This window comes from Scophthalmus maximus, chromosome 1 (assembly GCF_022379125.1).
Source record: "Scophthalmus maximus strain ysfricsl-2021 chromosome 1, ASM2237912v1, whole genome shotgun sequence".
Taxonomy (NCBI): domain Eukaryota; kingdom Metazoa; phylum Chordata; class Actinopteri; order Pleuronectiformes; family Scophthalmidae; genus Scophthalmus; species Scophthalmus maximus.
The window spans coordinates 1,652,501-1,676,500 of NC_061515.1; the positions used below are offsets into that span (position 1 = coordinate 1,652,501).

A 24,000-nucleotide genomic window follows, 5' to 3' on the forward strand; every position below is an offset into this window, starting at 1 on the left:
AGATTCAAACAAAAACTGAGAGGAAATTGGAAAGGTGGGAAATTCCAGTAATTTGCCCGCGGGGGTTCTCAGTCTCCCCCTTTGGCAGCTTGTTATATTTACCTGCAGCTGACGGATAAAAGTGTCGGACCAGCTTATGAGATCTTCAGGACCGATGGTGAGGGACTCCGGTGGGTCGGTCGTAGTATTTTAGTTTTATTTCTAAAGTCTACACAAAGGATTAATACAAGGTGCACATATTAGTTTATGATCTAAATGCCAGAAAATAGCATAGAAAGTCATAGGTGCGTTGTCAGGAGTTTCTACGACACAAACCATTAACCTCAGTGGTGTGCCGAGCTTCAGACACTCAAATCTGCTTTTCTGATTGTGGTCGTTGGTCGAGGTCAGGCGTCCTGGTCACGGCCAAAGAACTGCAAACTGTTGCTAGGCGATGGGATGAAGACTGTGGTCGCCGTGGCATGAAACACACAGACTTGTGTATTCTGACTTGTGTGTACAACTTGATTGGAAACTGATGCCTTTATCGGGAAATCAACTCATGAAGATAATGTATGTGACATGTTGTTTGTCGACAGGCGACATATGCTCATAATCAGGTTCGTCATTTTCACCATCATTTGAAGAAGTTTACACGCTCAAATGTTCAGAAAACATTTCCTCTTTCACAGCATCTGTCTGAAAACGCTTGGTTTTATCTCGCTCCCGTCTCGTAAAGCATAATATGTCTCCATTACAACCCTTCTTGAGTAAATATGGTTCTGACGGCGTTCAGCACTTTTAGAATCGTCACGCCACAACCGCAAGAATATTCATTATAAGTTTGCACCTGCAGCGTCCACATCACACCTGAGAGAGACCTCAGGAGCTCAGGGGGAAACGGAAAACAACAGGGAGGAGGGACGAGGAGACAGAGAAGAGTGAGGGACGAGGAGACAGAGAGAAGAGAGAGGGACGAGGAGACAGAGAGAAGAGAGAGGGACGAGGAGACAGAGAGAAGAGAGAGGGACGAGGAGACAGAGAGAAGAGAGAGGGACGAGGAGACAGAGAGAAGAGTGAGGGACGAGGAGACAGAGAGAAGAGAAGAGTGAGGGACGAGGAGACAGAGAGAAGAGAGAGGGACGAGGAGACAGAGAGAAGAGAGAGGGACGAGGAGACAGAGAGAAGAGTGAGAGACGAGGAGACAGAGAGAAGAGTGAGGGACGAGGAGACAGAGAAGAGTGAGGGACGAGGAGACAGAGAAGAGTGAGAGACGAGGAGACAGAGAGAAGAGTGAGGGACGAGGAGACAGAGAAGAGTGAGGGACGAGGAGACAGAGAGAAGAGTGAGAGACGAGGAGACAGAGAGAAGAGTGAGGGACGAGGAGACAGAGAGAAGAGAAGAGAGAGGGACGAGGAGACAGAGAGAAGAGAAGAGTGAGGGACGAGGAGACAGAGAGAAGAGTGAGAGACGAGGAGACAGAGAGAAGAGAAGAGAGAGGGACGAGGAGACAGAGAGAAGAGAAGAGTGAGGGACGAGGAGACAGAGAGAAGAGAAGAGTGAGGGACGAGGAGACAGAGAGAAGAGAAGAGTGAGGGACGAGGAGACAGAGAGAAGAGTGAGGGACGAGGAGACAGAGAGAAGAGAAGAGTGAGGGACGAGGAGACAGAGAGAAGAGAAGAGTGAGGGACGAGGAGACAGAGAGAAGAGAAGAGTGAGGGACGAGGAGACAGAGAGAAGAGTGAGGGACGAGGAGACAGAGAGAAGAGTGAGGGACGAGGAGACAGAGAGAAGAGTGAGGGACGAGGAGACAGAGAGAAGAGTGAGGGACGAGGAGACAGAGAGAAGAGTGAGAGACGAGGAGACAGAGAGAAGAGTGAGAGACGAGGAGACAGAGAGAAGAGTGAGAGACGAGGAGACAGAGAGAAGAGTGAGAGACGAGGAGACAGAGAGAAGAGTGAGAGACGAGGAGACAGAGAGAAGAGAGAGGGACGAGGAGACAGAGAGAAGAGTGAGAGACGAGGAGACAGAGAGAAGAGTGAGGGACGAGGAGACAGAGAGAAGAGTGAGGGACGAGGAGACAGAGAGAAGAGAAGAGAGAGGGACGAGGAGACAGAGAGAAGAGAGAGGGACGAGGAGACAGAGAGAAGAGAAGAGAGAGGGACGAGGAGACAGAGAGAAGAGTGAGGGACGAGGAGACAGAGAGAAGAGTGAGGGACGAGGAGACAGAGAGAAGAGTGAGGGACGAGGAGACAGAGAGAAGAGTGAGAGACGAGGAGACAGAGAGAAGAGTGAGGGACGAGGAGACAGAGAGAAGAGAGAGGGACGAGGAGACAGAGAGAAGAGAAGAGTGAGGGACGAGGAGACAGAGAGAAGAGAGAGGGACGAGGAGACAGAGAGAAGAGTGAGAGACGAGGAGACAGAGAGAAGAGTGAGGGACGAGGAGACAGAGAGAAGAGAGAGGGACGAGGAGACAGAGAGAAGAGTGAGAGACGAGGAGACAGAGAGAAGAGTGAGGGACGAGGAGACAGAGAGAAGAGAAGAGAGAGGGACGAGGAGACAGAGAGAAGAGAAGAGTGAGGGACGAGGAGACAGAGAGAAGAGTGAGAGACGAGGAGACAGAGAGAAGAGTGAGGGACGAGGAGACAGAGAGAAGAGTGAGGGACGAGGAGACAGAGAGAAGAGAGAGGGACGAGGAGACAGAGAGAAGAGAAGAGTGAGAGACGAGGAGACAGAGAGAAGAGTGAGGGACGAGGAGACAGAGAGAAGAGAGAGGGACGAGGAGACAGAGAGAAGAGTGAGGGACGAGGAGACAGAGAAGAGTGAGAGACGAGGAGACAGAGAGAAGAGTGAGGGACGAGGAGACAGAGAAGAGTGAGGGACGAGGAGACAGAGAGAAGAGTGAGAGACGAGGAGACAGAGAGAAGAGTGAGGGACGAGGAGACAGAGAGAAGAGAAGAGTGAGGGACGAGGAGACAGAGAGAAGAGTGAGAGACGAGGAGACAGAGAGAAGAGTGAGGGACGAGGAGACAGAGAGAAGAGTGAGGGACGAGGAGACAGAGAGAAGAGAGAGGGACGAGGAGACAGAGAGAAGAGAAGAGTGAGGGACGAGGAGACAGAGAGAAGAGAAGAGAGAGGGACGAGGAGACAGAGAGAAGAGAAGAGAGAGGGACGAGGGAGTTTGATGGTGGGGGGGACACAGGTGTAGCGATATCCTGCAGCACTCACAGTTGAAGATGCCCGGCGGCGGGTGCTGGGTGACCACGGGGCAGTTCTCCTCATCGCTGTTGTCTCCGCAGTTATTCAGCTGGTTGCAGATGAGCGAGCCCAGACGCAAACAATTCCCATTGGTGCAGTGGAACATGCACTCTGCTCCGGGGAGGGGGGGGGCGGGGGAGGAGGGAGAGTTGGATAAGTCACTTTTCTTAGCACAACTACTTGGAACAATAAGCCAAAATGATGTGGTTTATTTTTTATCTCGGTGGAACCGTGAGGTGTATAATTTTTACACAATCAACCATAATTGAAAAGTACAATTAAACAAAGAAAAAGTTTTATCTTTACAAAATACACGTTCACACGAGTTAGTTAAAAAACAAAAGTACACCCACACACACACACACACACACACACACACATACGGGTTTATATGATTTAGCAGGACATTTTCTCCAAACAGGCCCGGTGGTGGTTAAGGTGGACTACCCTTTCCTGAGGTCCTAGAGCTATGGGAGTTAGGTTAAAACGCTCTAAAAAATCTGAAAAAAATTTGGGTGACTTTAGCTTTCAGTTACACCCTTCCCAACCTCATACATCCTCATAGACAGCACCCAGACACTATTATGGTTTATGTAGACCGTTCTCTTTTTGAGAAAAACGTGGTTAATGGGGTCCAAACAAACATTAAATGGACTTTAAAGGGACAATGATGTCACTTTTTTAAATGTCTCATTAACATAAAGACACAACATGACTGCATCAAGCATTAATGGAACAGTCATGATATGATGATGTTATTATCAGAAGAAATGCTCTAGCACATGAACTACTGTCCTACCTCTACATAATACTCAAATGTATGAACATATTAACAAAAATATGTGAATGAAACAAATGTGTTAAGATGTGCATAAAAATAAGTGCACTTAATCCTGAGCATAAGAAAAAAGAACACCCACAATCAATTGAGTCTTGACATTTTAAACTATTGCATTTAAATTGTAAATGTTAGAACTGTCATTCCACACAACTTTGAAAATGTCATCCAAGATTAACACATCAGAATATCCACAAATAAAAATAAATTAATTAAAACAAAAGAGATCACTGTAGCTTCACAGCTTATTTTAACTGTATATTGGCAACTTTTTTTATAGCTACATTAGCTAAAAAACCAGACCCCTCACCCCCACACATTGTGGGTTAACAGTTTTTTTTTCTAACTTTTTGTTGCCCTCAACAAAAAATAAATAAATTAAAACAAAAGAGAATTGCTCTGGGTTCCCAGCTTGTGTGTGAAGACGTGAAAGTTTAACATATCAGCATAACGAAAACATTAAAAAAAATTATAAATTATAACAAAAGAGATCACTGTAGCTTCATATTATTTTAACTGTATATTGGCATAACTGCACAAGAACCATTAGCTTTCCTGCTTCTAACAAAAAACCCCCCCGACCCCTCACCCCCACACACAGTTTTTACAGTTTACAGTTTTTGTTGCTGCCTTTTTGCAGCCCTCCCTCTGTTTCTGACAAAGTCCCTAATATTTTGGACAGTTCTCTCTGCCAACACGGGCCCCTCTACCTCCTTGCAGTGACTGCACTCAGCTTTGGTGGCCAGTTTTCCTTCTTTTATTTGCTTGCTGAAATAGCGCATCACTGCAGCAACCTCAGCCTTAATCCACACTCTCTTCGGACACAATCTTCTGGCCCCAGCTTCGCGATGGTCAACTTTTCCTGTAAAATATTCAAGGTAGAAAAAAACCTGAGTTGAATCAATGACACAATTGACTAAAATATTCTTGTTAACTTGTTTCTTTGATGAATATGAGTATTTGCTTTAGGTTTTTATTTGATGGCTCACTTGATATAGTTCACCCTGTAGACAAGTCCACTTAGTGTGTGGACACTTTGGAATACACGGACAGGGGAAAAATTTAAGGAAAAATCTGAATAAGCGTGGAGAAACATTAACTGCAGATGGTTTGATGAAGATGAAAACAAAGTGAATCCAATCCTACAGCCTTTACAGCCACAGGAATTCAACCCAGCTGAACACGTCTAAAAGATTTTGGAGCAGCATGTAAGATGTTCTCCACCACCATCTGCAACACCAAATAATATCAGAAAAACTTTGATCTCTAAATTTTAGTTTTGTCTTGATGCCTAGTAATGACACTATGTCCCTTTGTTATGTTTGCACCTGATCTTTCTTGATCTCAAATAGATGAGCAGATTAAATAAAGATTGTACATATAAATGAGGTAATATCATTTTGAGGTGCATCTCTCCAATAGTGAATTGTGAAGCGCATTGCAGCTGTTGTCGGCTCGCCTATTACAACTTCAGCATTCCGAGCTGCAGGCAATATGGTGGACCTCTGGAGGCCAAGAGACACTTACATGCTTCTGACGTCTTTACATTCCCAGTCGTGTTTACCTTTTTCTTACATTCCAGCAATTTGAAGATGCTTACCTTCAGATGGAGGGGCAGTCTCGATTACTGTGGATGACACCGCTGACACCATTTCCGCAGCTGTGAATGTTGAGTCTGCATCATCCACAGGTTTGCTGGTTCCACACCCTGCTTCATCACTCTCAGGCTCACTTTCCCTGTCCTTGGCCTCAGCATCACTTACCGCGATTTCTTCTGGTAAATTGATAAAAAAAACAAAAACATTTTTTACATTCCATGCTTAATATATAGTAGCATAATTTCAGACCAAAATTCTGTAAATTGGTTTACAGTGTTAACTGAAGAACCCTATTAGGTGAGTTAAGAATCTAAAGCAGGGTTCTCCAAACTGACAATCATGATTGACCGGTCAGTTTTCGTGAGGATCAAAATGCATTTCACTTGAATTATCATCATCATTTTCACCTATCCCAATTTCCTATTGCCTATTGGGGCTGGATTTGACAGTACTGAATTATTCCTAATTGAAATCAATCACTAAACTTTTCTGCTGCTCTTCGTTCACAATAAAAGCTTTCAATGACAAATTACATAAAGGCTTTTTAGCAGCTACAGGAAATGCAGTCACTGAGGTTAGCACTGACTGTTATCGTTTGCTATAACTTGATCCACACAACCAGTTATGGACATATATTGTGTGCATTTACCCCTAGTGGCTCATTAACAACCACAGAGAGCAAGCTGATAGATGTTGAACTTTAAATATATATTAAAGATGTCTGTGACTGTCTCACCTCTGTGTCTTTTGTTTTGGATCAGTCTAGTTAAGTCTCAATGTTGTGGTGTTTGTAAATTTGTAATTGTAATTTAGTCATTGTAAGTCATTGTTTTTTGTTGGTGTGTGAAGCACTTTGTATACTTTTTAAAGTGTTAATAAATAAAAGCTTTACTTCCTTTCTAAATAGATTTGGAATTCAAAATTTCTATGATTTATTGGGTATTGGTGGGGGTAGAGAGCATTGTCTTACATGTTGGTCCAAAATCTTTTTATTGTTCAGCTGGGTTGAGATCTGGTGACTGTGAAGGCTTCAGGATTTTATTCACCTCATTTTAATATTCATCTGAAGCTGGGTGACAAATTAAGGTAAAAACCTGAATAAATCACAAGTAAAACCATAACAAATGCAGTTGATTCCACACAGGTGCTGACAACGCGTCATGTGACGAGACTCTCTGTCCAATCAGCAGTCGGCAGTGTTTTCACGTCACATTTTAGTATCGGCTTAGCTCGATTGGAACCTGGCCAGATGTGGGACTAAAAAGTACCAGGTTCCATCCCTAGTGGAAAAAGCTAAATAAAGCGAGCAGAGTCGAGCCAGTACTATGCAGTGGAAAAGCACCATTAGAGGACCTGCAGATCAATACAAAGCAGTTCTTAGAGACCCCCCTTATCCTATGATGAAACATTTCTATCCTGATGGGAGTGCTCTCTTCTAGGATGGCAATGCTTGTGAATCATATGCTGTGGCCTTCACAGTCCCCACGTCTAAACCCAGTTGAACTCTGGGAGATTTTGGACCGACTTGTTAGACAATGCTCTCTAGCATCATCATCAAAAAAGCCAAATGAGGGAATATCATTTGGAAGAATGATGTTCATCCCTCCAGTAGAAGCAATGCTGAGGAGTACTCTAACTCCAGTGGTGGCCAAACACCACAAGACATTTTGTGTTTTTTTTCTCTTTCACCTCATCTGTCTGTAGAGTATTTAGTTTCTAGTTAGTTTGCTTACAAATATTTATTTGGACAATATATATATTTTTTTAAAATGACAAAATCACATTGTGATTCAGTTTCCACTGAAACAATAATGCTGAATTATTACCAAGCCCTACTGTGGGCTTTTATTCCCGTTTTTCTGAACAGTGGACCTTATATATGGATATGAAAATGAAATAAATTCAAATCCTTTGACTTAAATAAGAAAAAGAAATAAACACTCAGAAACTTATCTACAAAAAAAATTTCTGTACAAACCTTCAATTTCAATCTCATCCAGTGATCTCCCCTGCATGCTGGAAAGATCTCCTTTTTCCATTGACAAAAGCAGTTTGGAAATCTTGGCCAGTTGAGTTGTGGGAACTGGTAATCTGTAGAAATCGCGGTGAACACGGATGTCGTGACCCAAGAAATCTGCAACCTGATCAAGTTCATTGTTTTTTAAATTAAGGACCTGCGAGAGTGTAGCAACATGTTTCCTGAGATGTGTTGACCTAAGGTACTCAGGGTGCTTTGCTCCACACTGACTTGCATGAACACGTAAACAGTCCTGTCCTCTGTAGTAGCTCATTGATTTGGGTCTTGCAAACAGGAAGACATTTGTGGCACAAACATCACATTCAGCTCTGTTACTGACAAGAAGTGACAGGGCATCAACCATTCTTGGTGTGAGCAGAACTGCAACCTTTCTGCCTCTTTTTCCCATTATTTCGATTCGGCTAAAATAGTTGCAGAGTCTCTTCTCAGTCTTTGACAAACCCATGGCCACATCGTCATGGAGCTTTGTGTTGTCTCTTTCATGAAAACTTTTGAGACGCATTTTTGAAACCTCCCCAGCACGTCTTCGATTGAACACAATGATTTGTGCAAGAGTGACTTTTGCAAGTTGAGCATAGTTCTGAGTGGTAGCTGTCTCCTTCAAGTTGCAAAATGAACTTTCTGCAGATTTGTCAAGGTAGCGATGAAGGGTCTGAACATCTTCTGTGAAGGGCAATGTTGATGGCTTGTTGTATTTTGCATCACTCAGTGTGTTCAGGGCTCTATGAGACACCAACTCAGACCACTTGGACATTTGCAACTTCTTGAATATTTCAGTGGACCTGATCAGTTCTTGATCTTCTGCCATGAGTGCCCTACAATGAACAATGTCACAGATTTTCTGTAGTGCATGTCCCAGTTTCAGCGCAAGGCTTGGTGTAAGGTATGAGGCTTTTTCTTCATCAAAACCTGCAACTTTCTTTACTGCTTGCACAACTCTCTGGAAGTTAGCAGGTTTAACAGCTTCCTCTAAGTTTTGTACTGAGAAATCTGTGCGCAGACATAACAACAAACGCCCCACTTCACGCAGCTTCTGTCGCAGGTACTCATGTTTTGTAGGGTCTTGTCCGTGTTTGTTGTAGAGCGACTGGGCAAACTGAATAATAGATAGGTCATTTCGCACAATGGAGGCAATCTCATCCTGTTTCATGACACCAAGGAGCTTCCACACTCCACTTGAGATCTGCTGAGAGAATGCAGACTCGTGAGCTGCAGCCAAAGCCAGCACTTTAGTTCTCCCAGGTTCTTTATCCAAATCTTGGTTTTCTGGCTTAAAGGGGCATCTGCGGACATGTCTCCAAAGCTCCTTACGAATGTACATCCCTTGACAGTGCATACAGTGAATGAACTTTCCTGGTTGTGATTTAGCTTTTGGTTTCCTTTTCACTTTGACTGGTCCTGTTCCACCTTGTAAAACTTCAGTGTTGTGTTGAAAATTTCCCTTATTCCTCATTTTTTCTAATATTGTCTTGCGCTCTTTTGAGTCTTCTGGAAGGGAAAATGCACGTACAACTTCAGCATGTGTCTTGTGTGTTCTCAAATGGCGGGAGATCTTGCTTTGTGGCTTACCACAAATGTAACAGTAATTTTTTTTACTAAAAATGAGATGTGGCAAGTCTTGTTCATGAAGTTCACCTTTACCCTCTGGATCCCTTGATGAGTCTTTGATGGAATTTCCTGAATCAGATGCGACTTCCATGGGATCTTCAAGAGGTGGATGTTTTGAAGTGCTGGGCACAACTAGGATGTTTGTGTCTGAGGCATCAGATGTTCCAACATCGGGTTTTACCACTTTCTCTTGAATTTGTGTAGCTTTCAACAGTCTTGGCATCAAGTGTATGCTTGCATCTGAATAGTCATCGTCATCATCGTGTGAGTCTGAGTTGGGTACGTAGTCCATATCGGATACGTAATCATCATCATCCAATATTTGGTTCAGTTCTGAATGTGGAAGGTCGTCTTCATCTGAAAGCAGTTCATCCCCAGAAGACCTAGGGAACTTTTGCTGCTGAAATGATGAGAAAGCAAATCATTTTATGTGGTGATGGACACTTAAAGATGGTTCAAGTTCAACAACCTTTAAGAGGATACTCACCTGTGATGGGTCTTGGATGTAATCAGTTGTTATTTGTCTGAGGCAGGATTTATGCCAGACCCCGGAACAAACTGTAACACATTTTGAGTATATTAATTTTAGCACTGTGCGGCTATATACGTTTTTCTCTTGTCATAACACTGTAGTGATCTAGAACACAAAAAACAGCAAAGACTTTTAACTGTTTAAAAAACAAAGGTGGATTCAGGAAAACAATAAGCATAACAGTGTCCATGTCAATTAGGCAAAACGAAACATCTTTAAGTAATCTGGAGCACATGCCGCGATCTAGACTCAGAGGTAGCAGTGTTCAGTTTCATCATGATACCTTTTTACTCATCATAAAACTCGAAAAATTGTTTGTATAATAGCCTATGAAAAGGAGAAGTTTTCATAGGTGTTTCTTTACAGAGTAGTTCATCATACATTAGAGCACATCAAATATATCCACTTACTGCCCTCTGTCACACTAAACATCTCACCTCTGCAGCGATAGCCAAGCCACTTGAAGGCAGATACTGGTCCCACACACTGAACGCATCTGTCCAAAGAGGAGACTGTTGTGCACACCAGGCGATGTTTGCAACACTGTTGGCAAGTGCAAGAGCAGTAAGATGTGAAAAACCTTTACATGTTGATATCTACTGAATCCTGAGAAAAATAATCCAATCAAAGACATTATAAATCTGATATTCAATATACCTTTTCACTGTTGAAAACTGTATCAGTCTCATTTGGACTCGTGAGCTGATTTTGGTTAGTCTCAGTGGTCAACTAAAAAAGAGAACAAGAGCAAACAGGTAAAAAAATTACCACAGTGTTCTGTGTCTAATTGGTTGGTTTCCTTTCTCTATAAATTGTTTAAACCAGAAAAAAGATGTAAGTTTAAAAGTGTGGGCTTTTAAAGTTCTCTGAAGAATATCTTTGAGTATTGTGGAGATTGGGACATAAAAATAATCACACTCTTTGCAGAAGTATGAAAAACAGGAGTCAGGTATGATGAAAAAAAGGAATGATGAAAAAAAACAAACTGAAACACTGTTCTCTGAATTTTTTAATTTGTCTTTCCCATACATCTATGGATTGTCTCTACGAGACCAAATAACTGTACATCGCCGCTGTTCAATTGACTCCTATACCTTCAGCTCTGGCAACCAGAGAAAATACAGACACCACAGATCAGTGTGCCCAGTCTATATTAAATCTACTCTGAAATGTGGTAGATGTGATCACTAGGTTAATAACAAAATAGCCAGAGAAAACTAGTCTTAAAACTAAAAAAGTAGATCAATTTACCTTTTCAATCTTGCCAAGTGGACCCAGAACTGGACTTGGCAGATTCCAGTAAATCGCAGCCAGCTTGTTCGGGCTGCCCTCAGCCATCATCTGTAGCAGATTAAGCAGAGGAAAGGGACAATTAACAGACATGTACTGGGGATGTACCACTAGAGATGATATTTGGGTTCTAGATAAAAGAAACAATCCAACTGTTTACAAAAGCATGACAGGGAAATTTTTGGTTTAAAGCTCACTGGGTAATTTTATACGATATAGAACAACAGGGCAAGATATTAATGGAAGTCTATGTTTTATGACAACATACCTCTTCAACATCTTCACTTGACGAAGGGCAATTTGTGGCTTCACAACCCCTCTGAGACGTGTCCTCGTCAACATACTGTAAGAAAGAAAAAACAGTAAAGATTACCATTAACATCTTGAAGACAAGGATGTTCCCTGTCTAACATTAAATGAAAAGTATCATGGTTGTGTTTTTGCATGTGTTTTGAGGGAAACAAATCTGCTTTGGAACAGGCAACATCAGTCTATACATTATGAAAACTACAATCTCCAAAGTTAATGTTAACTGATGAATTCAGCATTTTGTTGTTCCAATGTTGCTGTAAGGCTTTTTCACTAAGTGACATCATACCTGTAGACTTGTTAGATTAGATGTGGTTCATTTAAATTATATCTTGTCATGAATCCCATTTATTAATGTTGACTGGGTTCCTATTCATGACATGTAACTAGACAACTTACCATAAACATTAAACTAACATGCAGATCAAATGTAGGTGGTCCAAGTAATCTTAAAAACCAAAGTGATGCCACTATGAACACCACCTGGAGTCAGGACCACATAAACACTGAGGTCCTCCTAAGACATAAAAGGTGTTTAACTGGTCGACACACACATACACTGATATATCATAGTAGCTTGGGCTTTGAAAAGCATTTCATGTCAATGTCCTTATAAACTAAGGTCCATATAAACCATATTACACTCAGACAACTGCAGACACACACAGCATTTCCTTTCAATGTCTTTAAATATTAAGCTCCATGTAAACCATATCACACTCAGACAACTGCAGACACAGCGCATCAGTGAAACATTTTGGCAATTTCAATTTTTTGCCACAAGCAACCTCATTAATCGGTGCATTAGATTCATTCACCTTTTCAACCTTGCCAAGTGGATCCAGAACTGGACTTGGCAGATTCATGGAACTCGCAGCCAGCAAGTTCGGGCTGCCCTCAGCCATCATCTGTAGCAGATAAAGCAGAGGAAAGGGACAATTAACAGACATGTACTGGGGATGAGCCATTAGAAATGATATTTGGGGTCTAGATAAAAGAAACCATCCAACTGTTGACAAAAGCACGAGAGGGAAACTTTGGTTTAAAGCTCACTGGGTAATTTTATATGATATAGAACAACAGTGAGAGATAAAATGGAAATCAATGTTTTGTGACAACATACCTCTTCAACATCTTCACTTGACGAAGGGCAATTTGTGGCTTCACAACCCCTCTGAGACGTGTCCTCGTCAACATACTGTAAGAAAGAAAAAACAGTAAAGATTACCATTAACATCTTGAAGACAAGGATGTTCCCTGTCTAACATTAAATGAAAAGTATCATGGTTGTGTTTTTGCATGTGTTTTGAGGGAAACAAATCTGCTTTGGAACAGGCAACATCAGTCTATACATTATAAAACTACAATCTCCAAAGTTAATGTGAACTGATGAATTCAGCATTTTGTTGTTCCATTGTTGCTGTAAGGCTTTTTCACTAAGTGACATCATACCTGTAGACTTGTTAGATTAGATGTGGTTCATTTAAATTATATCTTGTCATGAATCCCATTTATTACTGTTGACTGGGTTCCTATTCATGACATCTAACTAGACAACTTACCATGAACATTAAACTAACATGCAGCTCAAACGTAGGTGGTCCAAGTAATCTTAAAAACCAAAGTGATGCCACTATGAACACCACCTGGAGTCAGGACCACATAAACACTGAGGTCCTCCTAAGACATAAAAGGGGTTTAACTGGTCGACACACATACACTGATATATCATAGTAGCTTGAGCTTTGAAAAGCATTTCATGTCAATGTCCTTATAAACTACTGTCCATATAAACCATATCACACTCAGACAACTGCATACACGTAGACACACACAGCATTTCATGTCAATGTCCTTATAAACTACGGTCCATATAAACCATATTACACTCAGACAACTGCAGACACACACAGCATTTCATTTCAATGTCCTTAAATATTAAGCTCCATGTAAACCATATCACACTCAGACAACTGCAGACACACAGAGCATCAGTGAAACATGTTGGCTGTTTAAAATTTTTGCCATAAGTAACCTCATTAATCAGTGCATTAGATTAATTTACCTTTTCAACCTTGCCAAGTGGATCCAGAACTGGACTTGGCAGATTCATGGAAATCGCAGCCAGCTTGTTCGGGCTGCCCTCAGCCATCATCTGTAGCAGATAAAGCAGAGGAAAGGGACAATTAACAGACATGTACTGGGGATGTACCATTAGAAATTATATTTGGGGTCTAGATAAAAGATACCATCCAACTGTTGACAAAAGCACGAGAGGGAAACTTTGGTTTGAAGCTTACTGGGTAATTTTATACGATATAGAACAACAGTGAGAGATAAAATGGAAATCGATGTTTTGTGACAACATACCTCTTCAACATCTTCACTTGACGAAGGGCAATTTGTGGCTTCACAACCCCTCTGAGACGTGTCCTCGTCAACAAACTGTAAGAAAGAAAAAACAGTAAAGATTACCATTAACATCTTGAAGACAAGGATGTTCCCTGTCTAACATTAAATGAAAAGTATCATGGTTGTGTTTCTGCATGTGTTTTGAGGGAAACAAATCTGCTTTGGAACAGGCAACATCAGTCTATACATTATAAAACTACAATCTCCAAAGTTAATGTTAACCGATGAATTCAGCATTTTGTTGTTCCATTGTATGTCTACGGACAACTCCGTTACTAGAATGATCTCAGACTCTACCTTGAAGAAGTTGCTGTAAGCCTTTCTCACTGAGTGACATCATACCCGTATACTTGTAAGATTAGATGTGGTTCATTTAAATGAGACCTTGTCATGAATTCCAGTTATTACTGTTGACTGGGTCCCTATTCATGACATGTAACTAGACAACTTACCATACACATTAAACTAACATGCAGATCAAATGTAGGTGGTCCAAGTAGTCTTAAAAACCAAAGTGATGCCACTATGAACCCCACCTGGGATCAGGACCACATAAACACTGTGGTCCTCCTAAGACATAAAAGGTGTTTAGCTGCTCGACACACACATACACTGAGATATCATAGTAACTTAAGCTTTTACAAACATTTCATGTCAATGTCCTTATAAATTATGGTCCATATATACCATATCACACTCAGACAACTGCATACACAGACACACAGCATTTCATGTCAATGTCCTTATAAACTACGGTCCATATAAACCATATTACACTCAGACAACTGCAGACACAGCATTTCATGCCAATGTCCTTAAATATTAAGCTCCATGTAAACCATATCGCACTCAGACAACTGCAGACACACAGAGCATCAGTGAAACATGTTGGCTGTTTAAATTTTTTGCCATAAGTAACCTCATTAATCGGTGCATTAGATTAATTTACCTTTTCAACCTTGCCAAGTGGATCCAGAAGAGGACTCGGCAGATTCATGGAACTCGCAGCCAGCTTGTTCGGGCTGCCCTCAGCCATCATCTGTAGCAGATAAAGCAGAGCAAAGGGACAATTAACAGACATGTAATGGGGATGTACCACTAGAGATGATATTTGGGGTCTAGATAAAAGAAACCATCCAACTGTTGACAAAAGCACCAAGGGGGAAACTTTGGCTAAAAGCTCACTGGGTAATTTTATACGATATAGATCAACAGTGAGAGATAAAATGGAAATCAATGTTTTATGACAACATACCTCTTCAACATCTTCACTTGACGAAGGGCAATTTGTGGCTTCACAACCCCTCTGAGACGTGTCCTCGTCAACATCCTTTAACAACAGAAAAAACAGTAAAGATTACCATAAATATCTTGAAGACAAGGTTGTTCCCTGTCTAACATTATGTTTAAATTATCATGGTTGTGTTTCTGCATGTGTTTTGAGGGAAACAAATCTGCTTTGGAACAGGCAACATCAGTCTATACATTATAAAACTACAATCTCCAAAGTTAATGTGAACTGATGAATTCAGCATTTTGTTGTTCCATTGTATATCTACAGACAACTTCGTTACTAGAATGATCTCAGACTCTACCTTGAAGAAGTTGCTGTAAGCCTTTCTCACTGAGTGACATCATACCTGTATACTTGTTAGATTAGATGTGGTTCATTTAAATGAGACCTTGTCATGAATTCCAGTTATTACTGTTGACTGGGACCCTATTCGTGACATGTAACTAGACAACTTACCATACACATTAAACTAACATGCAGATCAAATGTAGGTGGTCCAAGTACTCTTAAAAACCAAAGTGATGCCACTGTGAACACCACCTGGGATCAGGACCACATAAACACTGTGGTCCCCCTATGACATAAAAGGTGTTTAGCTAATCGACACACACGCATACACTGAAATATCATAGTAACTTAAGCTTTGACAAGCATTTCATGTCAATGTCCTTATAAACTACGGTCCATATAAACCATATCACACTCAGACAACTGCATACACACAGACACAGCATTTCATGTCAATGTCCTAATAAACTACGGTCCATATAAACCATATCACACTCAGACAACTGCATACACACAGACACACAGCATTTCATGTCAATGTCCTTATAAATTACGGTCGATATAAACCATATCACACTCAGACAACTGCATACACACAGACACAGCATTTCATAGACAATTTACCAAACACATTAAAGTAACATGCAGATCAAATGTAGGTGGTACCATACTTTTAAACGCTTCTCCACTACGATTCTATTTGATTGTGTTAGCCTTAGTTTCAAAGAGTTGAACCAATAAATGGCCTGTAGAAGCACAGTACAATTAACAGGGTCCCAGTCAACAAGTGTAGTTTTGTTCATACTACAGCAAAATGTCCTTTTATTTTTTCCACTTTAAATTCTCAAACCTGGTCATTTTAACAAAAAAAAACTACAAGTGGGTAACTAGGAAATGAGAAAAATTTTCTTTGTAGTTAGACTACAAAGAAATCATTTCTTACTTTTTCACTTGTACAAGGCTTTGATGTGGGTGGTCCCTCACCATGTATCGTCTCCAAAGACTTGCCAGGATTCTAAACATTTTAACAGACATGAGACAAATGAGATCAACTAAAATGACATTTTATAACAGTCAGTATTTTTGATGTGGCAGTTTAGTTGTTTTGTTTTACAATATCAACTAATGGTGTGAATAATGCTGTAAAGATATTTGGACAATATTTAGTATTTATGTGCAATTTTCTGTGGTTAGAGCATTTCATTTATGAGAACTATCAATTTCACAAAGTAGAATTTTAAGCACCTTGCATCTCCATGGCCAGTTTGAGTCACCATAATTGTAGGTGATCTCCTCTCCTGGACCTATGTCTCTTACTGCAAATAAGCACAGATGGGGCTTCCCTTTTACGGTAAAGTACTTCATCCTGGCATTAGGGTTTAAATGGTCATCATTTACCACTCTTCCAAATGACCCATCCTCAGTCGATGCATCAACACTACAAAAACACAAGTAACAATTAATTTCAAAACACACAATTTAGACAAGGTAAATTTGCCTGACTTAAAAATTTATGTTGAGCACACAAAGCAATTATTATCAAAATAAGCATATTAACATTAGTACGCACCACCACAGTTTTCCATTGAAATGGAACTCAAACATAAAGACTTTGAGGTGGTCATGGTAGACTCTCTGTCTCCTCTCACATTCTTGCTTGGTTATCAGTTCACCTCTGTATTCCACCAGAAAGTCTCCTTTTTCAAATGGAGCAGAGGTGAAGATACCACGACCTAGGTCATACACAAATAACAAATAAGTGACAAATAGCAAGGTGACATTTAAAAGAAAGTTTAATTATGATTATACAGACAGTGATTCAACTTACCTTTGATGGCATTGATGTATTTGATGTCAAGTGCCACTTTGTCCCTTCCAGCAGTAATATAAAATGTTGCATCTTCCTTTGGGTTAACACGTCTTCTCCTCTGCATGTTTTGCTTTCAGAAGGCAATAAACTTATCTTAATTTGTATGACAAGCATGATCAGAAAAAAAGTATAACTGTGAAAAGGCAGTGAGATCCACCTTAACTTTTTCAGTCTAAAAAAATAACCCCAACCAAACATTTCAACAGTGATTGTCTGATCTTCAGAAAATAATCTAAACTGTGACATTCACAGGACGCTCAATGAACAGACTTCATACCTCATACCTACCAGTAAAATTAGTAAAAACATTCAAACTGTGAAATAATATAAACCAACACTCACAAAATAAACCAGATAGCATGGTTTCCCCTTGTTCTTTTGTTTTTTACATTGTTAATGATATTACATTTTCATTCAACTAAATTAGAAACATCCTCTTACAGGCCCAGAAAACCAAAGCAGTTAAATGAACAGAAACTAACAATGACAATAGTCAAAACCTGAGCTCAAAGCTTGCTGCTTTCTACTTCTTCGTACAAGGCCCATTTCCACTGGCACATTTGGCCGCACCGAGCCACATTCAGCTGAGGTCCGGCGCCCGACGCCCCGACGCCCCGACGCCCCGGCCCCGCTGCTGCCAGCCCCGCCGCCCCGGCCCCGCTGCTGCCAGCCCCGCTGCCCCGGCCCCGCTGCCCCGGCCCCGCTGCTGCCAGCCCCGCCGCCCCGGCCCCGCTGCTGCCAGCCCCGCTGCCCCACTCCGCCCCACTCCCACTGCTGCCAGCCCCGCTGCCCCACTGCTGCCAGCCCCGCTGCCCCACTCCGCCCCGGCCCCGCTGCTGCCAGCCCCGCTGCCCCACTGCTGCCAGCCCCGCTGCCCCACTCCGCCCCACTCCCACTGCTGCCAGCCCCGCTGCCCCACTGCTGCCAGCCCCGCTGCCCCACTCCGCCCCACTCCCACTGCTGCCAGCCCCGCTGCCCCACTCCGCCCCACTCCCACTGCTGCCAGCCCCGCTGCCCCACTCCGCCCCGGCCCCGCTGCTGCCAGCCCCGCTGCCCCGCTCCCACTCCGCCCCGGCCCCGCTGCTGCCAGCCCCGCTGCCCCACTCCGGCCCGGCCCCGCTGCTACCGGCGCCGCAGTAAAGCGAACCGGACGCCATTTGAGCTTCCAGAGTGTATTTAATCAGCTCTGGTTTTACGTTGCGCAGGAATTACACTTAACTCTGTAAGGGCAAATGTGAGGGCACCAGACCACAGTTTCCCCCCCACAGCCCAAAGTGCGGCTCCGGGCGGCGCATCATCAGTTGAGAGCACACCCACAACCAGGTAGCCCTGCTGGGATGGAGAAGCAAACACCTGCCGGGCCTGGCAGATGAGCCGAGCCAGCACGTGTATATGGCTAGGCAAACGTAGCAACAAACATATTGACTTTGCCTAGCAAGCTACCAACAATCAAATAAAGGTAATTTTTTTCTGTGCTGTATACTTTATTGCTTGGTTTTGAATTAAAAAATACCTGAGCTGCCAACTTATGTTAGTTACTTCTGCCCTGTTCTCTGCCGACTGTACTCTGTTTTAATAGCAAATAAATGTATGTTCGTGGCTTAACGAGCTGCACGAAGCCGCTAAGAAACTTAGCTCTGCTAGCCTAGCACATGCACCGACTAAAAGCAACTTTGGCTTACACTGCAAAAAGCATAAAATCAACCATATGTATGTTATATTTACAAATTTAAATCCTTACCGTCGTGTACAGCGCTGTCCCAGTAGGCTTCATCAGTTACGCCATGTTGTTGTTCTCCAGGTACATTTAATTTTTAAAAGGCGACAGCCGAAACGTGGTCAGGAGTAGCGTCGACTCGTCAGGCTGTATGCCCCGCCCACATAGGTCAACCACCCAATCACAACACAGCGCGCGCAAATTGCACTTGTGTATCAGAAATGTGTAAGAAACTGCAATCTACGACCCACCGATGGGGTCCGCTGTGCTATACACTGGGATACACTCAAAATCAGGTCAAGTGGTAAAAAAGGACTTTCAAAGAAAATGAGAATATATGTTAGTTAGACACTAACAAATGCTTATACACTCTTTGAATTAGGCGGACCTTGGCATAGTCCGCCTAATCCCACTAGGTCCGCGGAGCCCAGGTGAAATGTCAGGTACAATGTCCTTCCAAACCACATATACCAACACAGAGACACACACACACACACACACACACACACACACACACAGACACACACACACACACACACACACACACACAGACCAGCGTCAGTGCTACAGTCCTGAATACAGCCACACTCTGAAATATGTAAAAGAACTGATTAACTGTACAAACAACTCAAACAGTGATTTGTCTCACAATGTGCAAGGTCGTGTGAAATTATTACTTTTTTCAAAAAAACCTGGAAACTCAAAAACATGAAACAGATTTGATGGGCTGAGAAACAAGGTCAGACGGAAAAAGTTTTCTCCCGCTCAAAGCAACAAATAAATAAATCTTTTTTTTTCTTTTCAAACGGGCCTTTCATGTGCCGCTGCCCCCGAACCACGACGTGTCAGCATCACCACAACACGTCTTCACACTCTGTCGGGTGAGGGAATGAGGAATCATGGTCAACTTAATCACAACAGGCGAACACTGAAAGGCGAGTGCCTGACGCAGTGGAGAGCGAGTTAGTGCGCTGCAGTTCTCACACCGTCCACCGCTTCACTCCTCAAAGATCAGGAAACAGACGGATCTTCAACGATAAAGAACCAGATGCACAGATATGTATTCTAATAAGAAGCTGAGCAGATAGGGTCAGTGTACTGCAGCAGTATCCATCCATCATCCACTGCTTATAAAGGAGCTGGAGCCAATCACAGCTCACATTGGGCGAGAGGCGGGGTTCCCCCTGGACAGGTCGCCAGCCTATCACAGGGCCGGAGAACCCGGAGAGAACCCACGCACACACGGGGAGAACATGCAAACTCCACACAGAAAGGCCCTGGTTGGTTTGAACCGGGACTCGAACCCACAACCTTCTTGCTGAGCACTACGCCAGCGTGCGGCTTCCTGTGGAATCACAAAAGTTATTTCCTTTTGCAGTGGACGTGATTTTTCCAAGTTACAAGGAAGGAAAAGTGTCTGTTGGAGATTGAACATGTTGGAGAGGGCGTGGCAGCTGCTGCGGCCTGGAGGTGCGAGCATCTTCACCTCACGTCGTTTTAGATCCTCCACATCCCCGGATCATTTCCATTTTGAAACTTATAGTCTTGACGCTGACTCCTCGGTTCCTGTGGTCCCAGTAAGATGACTTCAGAATTCAAAAGGAGCACAACAGATACAGGAACAGACCTGAAACTCTGCAGCCATGAATGGAAAAGAAACAATAGGAAGTGATTTTTGGGATTTGTCTGTAAGGAATCACTTCATATTCATATGTGAGTCCAACAAATGGCTCCTGCTTCATACGTGGACAGTACGTGATTTACACAAGACGCCCACTAAAATATTCAGTCAGACGATGTCTCTGCCATGGCAACGGATCAGCTTGACTCCCGTGCGCCAAACTCATTACTTAAATTGATTACACAGGTCTAATTGACCGGCGTAATCAAGTCTCCGCGAGACTCTCCGCACTTCTGGCGGCAACTCGCTCTCTCTCTCGCTCTCTCTCTCTCTTTTTCGGAGGCTTTTGTCCTTCACAGGCGAAGTGGACGGAAACATTGTTAATGAAATCCATTAGAGCGGTTGGGGAGGGGGCGATGCAGCTGCGTTCGATCAGCACAAGCAGGCAGCGTTGGCCCCGTGTACCTGCACGTATACAACACACACACACACACACACACACACACACACACACACACACACACACACACACACACACACACACACACCCCCCTTCCAGCTTCGCTTCCTGGTGCGAGTCCCACTTCCGATTCAGTCAGCGGCCCGGTGACACTGCACTTTCTCTCCCTTTCCTGCCCGAACAAGAACAGCTTGTTCCGCTCCCGTCTAGACGCCGGTGGGCGGTGGGGGAGGCAGGAGGAGAGATCGGCTCCGAAGAACAGACCGGTACGAGCGCTCTTTGGAGAGACTCCTCTCCCCTTCTTCTGAGTGGCAATTAGTGAGGCCTCAGTGGATCGCCCGGCCTCTCGTCTGCGTCTTTCATTTGGTCTCCGGTCGTCTGTCTAGACGCCTCGTTCAGACTCATATAATCTTCTGTCTGTCCGCCCCTCGGCAGCTCTATTACACTCGTATTACTCTCTGAACTTGTCTGCCCCCATCGTGTCCGTCCTCTCGTGCTTACATTTGACTCTTCCCATCATGTGGCCATGTGGCTGCTCTCCTTCGTCTCCTCTTTCCTCTTCCCACTCCAGCGGCGCTCCTGTTCCTGCTGTCACATACATTTGGAGCAAAGCTTTAAAATGGCTCAAAATGCGATGCAACTATAAACCTGTCTTCCCCTGGTGAATTGTGCAGACAAACACAGGCACAGACGGCAGGTTAATTAGTGTGATTTTGAAAATGTCAGACGGAATGGCGAGATAAATGCCCCCCCCCCCCCCCACACACACCCCCTTCCCCCCCAAAAAGGAAAAAAACGTGCGCCAAGATCTGATCAGCAGAATTAAAAGTGAAGGATGAGGAGCAGTCGAGTGTTTGAGAGGTTACAGCAGACTGATATTAAACTGACAACGTCATTATTTACTAGAGAAATGCTTTTCTACTCATGTTAAACACTTAATAACGACAATAACGACATAAAATACGCTTCAAATGTAAGAAATGAAGTTGATGGCAGGACGCTGAGGACCCCAAGCGGAGATAAGTGATCATACTTTGGTCAAATCCTTTTCTGATATGTATTTCGGTGTTTCAATCCCCTGCCATTGTGAAACCTCGAGTTTTGCATTCTGACCAGCGCCATGTTGGTTCTCCTGCGAACAGACGAAGGGGCGGTGAAGAGGGGGCGGGTCGGACTCAGAGCTCGTCCCCTGCACGCCCACCCACACCTGAAACCATGCACCGATTGGACGGTAGCAGCTGTCAATCACCCTGTATCCACGCCCCCGATGCATAACATGCTTTCTGTCGTCTATTTGACTCCAAATGACGCCACAATGAACAACAGGAACCATTTTACTGACGTTATAAATCACGTCACTTTCTCATCGACTTCTATGGAAACTGAGTGGAGTCGCCCTCTGCTGGTGATTCCAGGGACTTACTTTGTGACGTATATTTCCGGTTGGAAACGTACAGCGAGGCCGAGGGGGGGGGAGAAAGAACTACAGCGAGACAGGACACGACAGGCTCACGCGTTACAACTCGCTATCAAGATGAGCAAACAGTCAAGGATCTGGAAAAGAGTCCATCGGTGTAGTGATGTAGTGATGGACCCCCCCCCCGGGTTTGTCTGGGGGGGTCCAGTCTGACGACGAAAGGGTTTTGCTGTACCTGGGTGGTTCGCAGGTACTTGGAGTGAATATCAATGGGTTAATAAACCAGATCTCTCTCTCTCGCCGCAGCCGGATGTTGCAGGACGTGTCTCCTCTTCCTCACGCCGCAGTTTCGAATCAGAAGCCCTCTGCAGAGTGGTGTAATTCATAATATCACAAGGGCGGCGATAATTTTGCAGCAGTGCCGCGTTTCATTGCGCTGGAAATCACTGCAGCCGAGCAGCGTCATTCTTCGCTGTCCCTTGAATTCTCTCCTTGCAAACTAATAAGGCTACAGGCGATAGACATCCGTCTGCCACTCGTCTCAGACTCTCCAGTTTGGGAGGTTTGCGATGTTACACGTCTCCTCTCTTCGATCGACGAGGCCGACAAACTTCCCCCCCATTCTGCAGCTGCAGGAAAGAGTTGCCGGCGCCGCAGTTCAGGGAATTTCAAGCCGAATTTATTTTTCCAACTCTGACAGAAATTGATGTTTTTATTATCAGCTGGTGTCATATTTCATGCCGTGTGAACAACATCAAGGCACTTTGGCCAGTTAGCGGCCGAACAAAACCAAAAGTTCCCGACGCACGGAATTGGCAGCATGCAACAAATTAACATTAATAAGCGCATTAAATCAAATCAGAGTTTATTTAAACGGCTCATTTCAGACAAAGTTGCAAGGCAAGGTGCTTTTACTGTACAATAAAAGATGCACGAGGAAATGAGGAAATAAGGAATTAGAGAGACCAGTGCAGTACGGTGGAGGAGCACTGGAATCAAACGACATGAACATAACAAGGATCAAGAGAATGTTAGGATGAATTGTCTGTGTCCCGGAGACGAGGAGGTACACAACCTACCTCCCAGTATTTCATTGTTCTCATTGTAGGAAATGTGAAACTGACAGGTAACCGGTGAAGGTGGACGGCAAAGAGAGAAACAGTAAGTAGGCCTCGTCATGAGCACATGCAGAGGTTCCTCAGTATCTGACGGGAAGTGAAACTGTTGCACTTCAGCAAATGTTTCTGAGGTGATGCGACATTCAAAATTCAAATCAGGGACCCGAAGCTCATCCAGGTTTTCTTCACATTCTGTGCCGGAGATTTAAAGTTAGCGCCGCGCCACCTCCGATTAATTAAAACCTCGGTCTTATCTTTGTTCAGCTGCGAGAATTCATGTGACGCCGACGGACGGGCTGATGTGATCGATGCTCTGACCCCGGTTATCAATAGAGCTCATGTCTTTGAGTGAT

General features: G+C 43.5%; 2 protein-coding genes across 13 annotated transcripts in view; both read right to left on the reverse strand.

Annotated features, from left to right (window-relative positions):
* Positions 1–24,000, reverse strand: part of LOC118313612 (low-density lipoprotein receptor class A domain-containing protein 4) — a 169,792-nt gene that overhangs the window by 86,830 nt on the left and 58,962 nt on the right. For all 4 annotated transcript variants that reach the window (XM_047331026.1, XM_047331030.1, XM_047331029.1 and 1 more), the window contains one exon: positions 3,208–3,348. In XM_047331026.1, coding sequence (XP_047186982.1) covers positions 3,208–3,348 — 141 coding nt within the window. The remainder of the gene's footprint in view (positions 1–3,207; positions 3,349–24,000) is intronic.
* Positions 4,164–19,509, reverse strand: LOC124849884. 9 transcript variants are annotated; one of them, XM_047331021.1, is made up of 20 exons: positions 19,056–19,509; positions 17,273–17,384; positions 17,015–17,177; positions 16,690–16,882; positions 16,388–16,459; positions 15,118–15,192; positions 14,812–14,901; positions 13,821–13,895; positions 13,516–13,605; positions 12,574–12,648; positions 12,269–12,358; positions 11,410–11,484; positions 11,103–11,192; positions 10,509–10,580; positions 10,289–10,394; positions 9,807–9,877; positions 7,652–9,719; positions 5,676–5,849; positions 5,065–5,109; positions 4,819–4,937 (listed from the first exon to the last, which is right to left on the reverse strand). In XM_047331021.1, the coding sequence occupies exons 1-19, from the start codon at positions 19,086–19,088 to the stop codon at positions 5,096–5,098; spliced, it is 3,738 nt and encodes a 1,245-aa protein (XP_047186977.1). In that variant the 5' UTR covers positions 19,089–19,509; the 3' UTR covers positions 4,819–4,937; positions 5,065–5,095. The 9 variants fall into 9 exon arrangements, with proteins under 9 accessions (XP_047186965.1, XP_047186961.1, XP_047186960.1 ...); XM_047331009.1 differs by lacking the exon at positions 5,065–5,109 and having other exon boundaries at positions 4,164–4,937; positions 5,676–5,846; XM_047331005.1 differs by lacking the exon at positions 5,065–5,109 and having other exon boundaries at positions 4,164–4,937; positions 7,652–9,716; positions 19,056–19,508.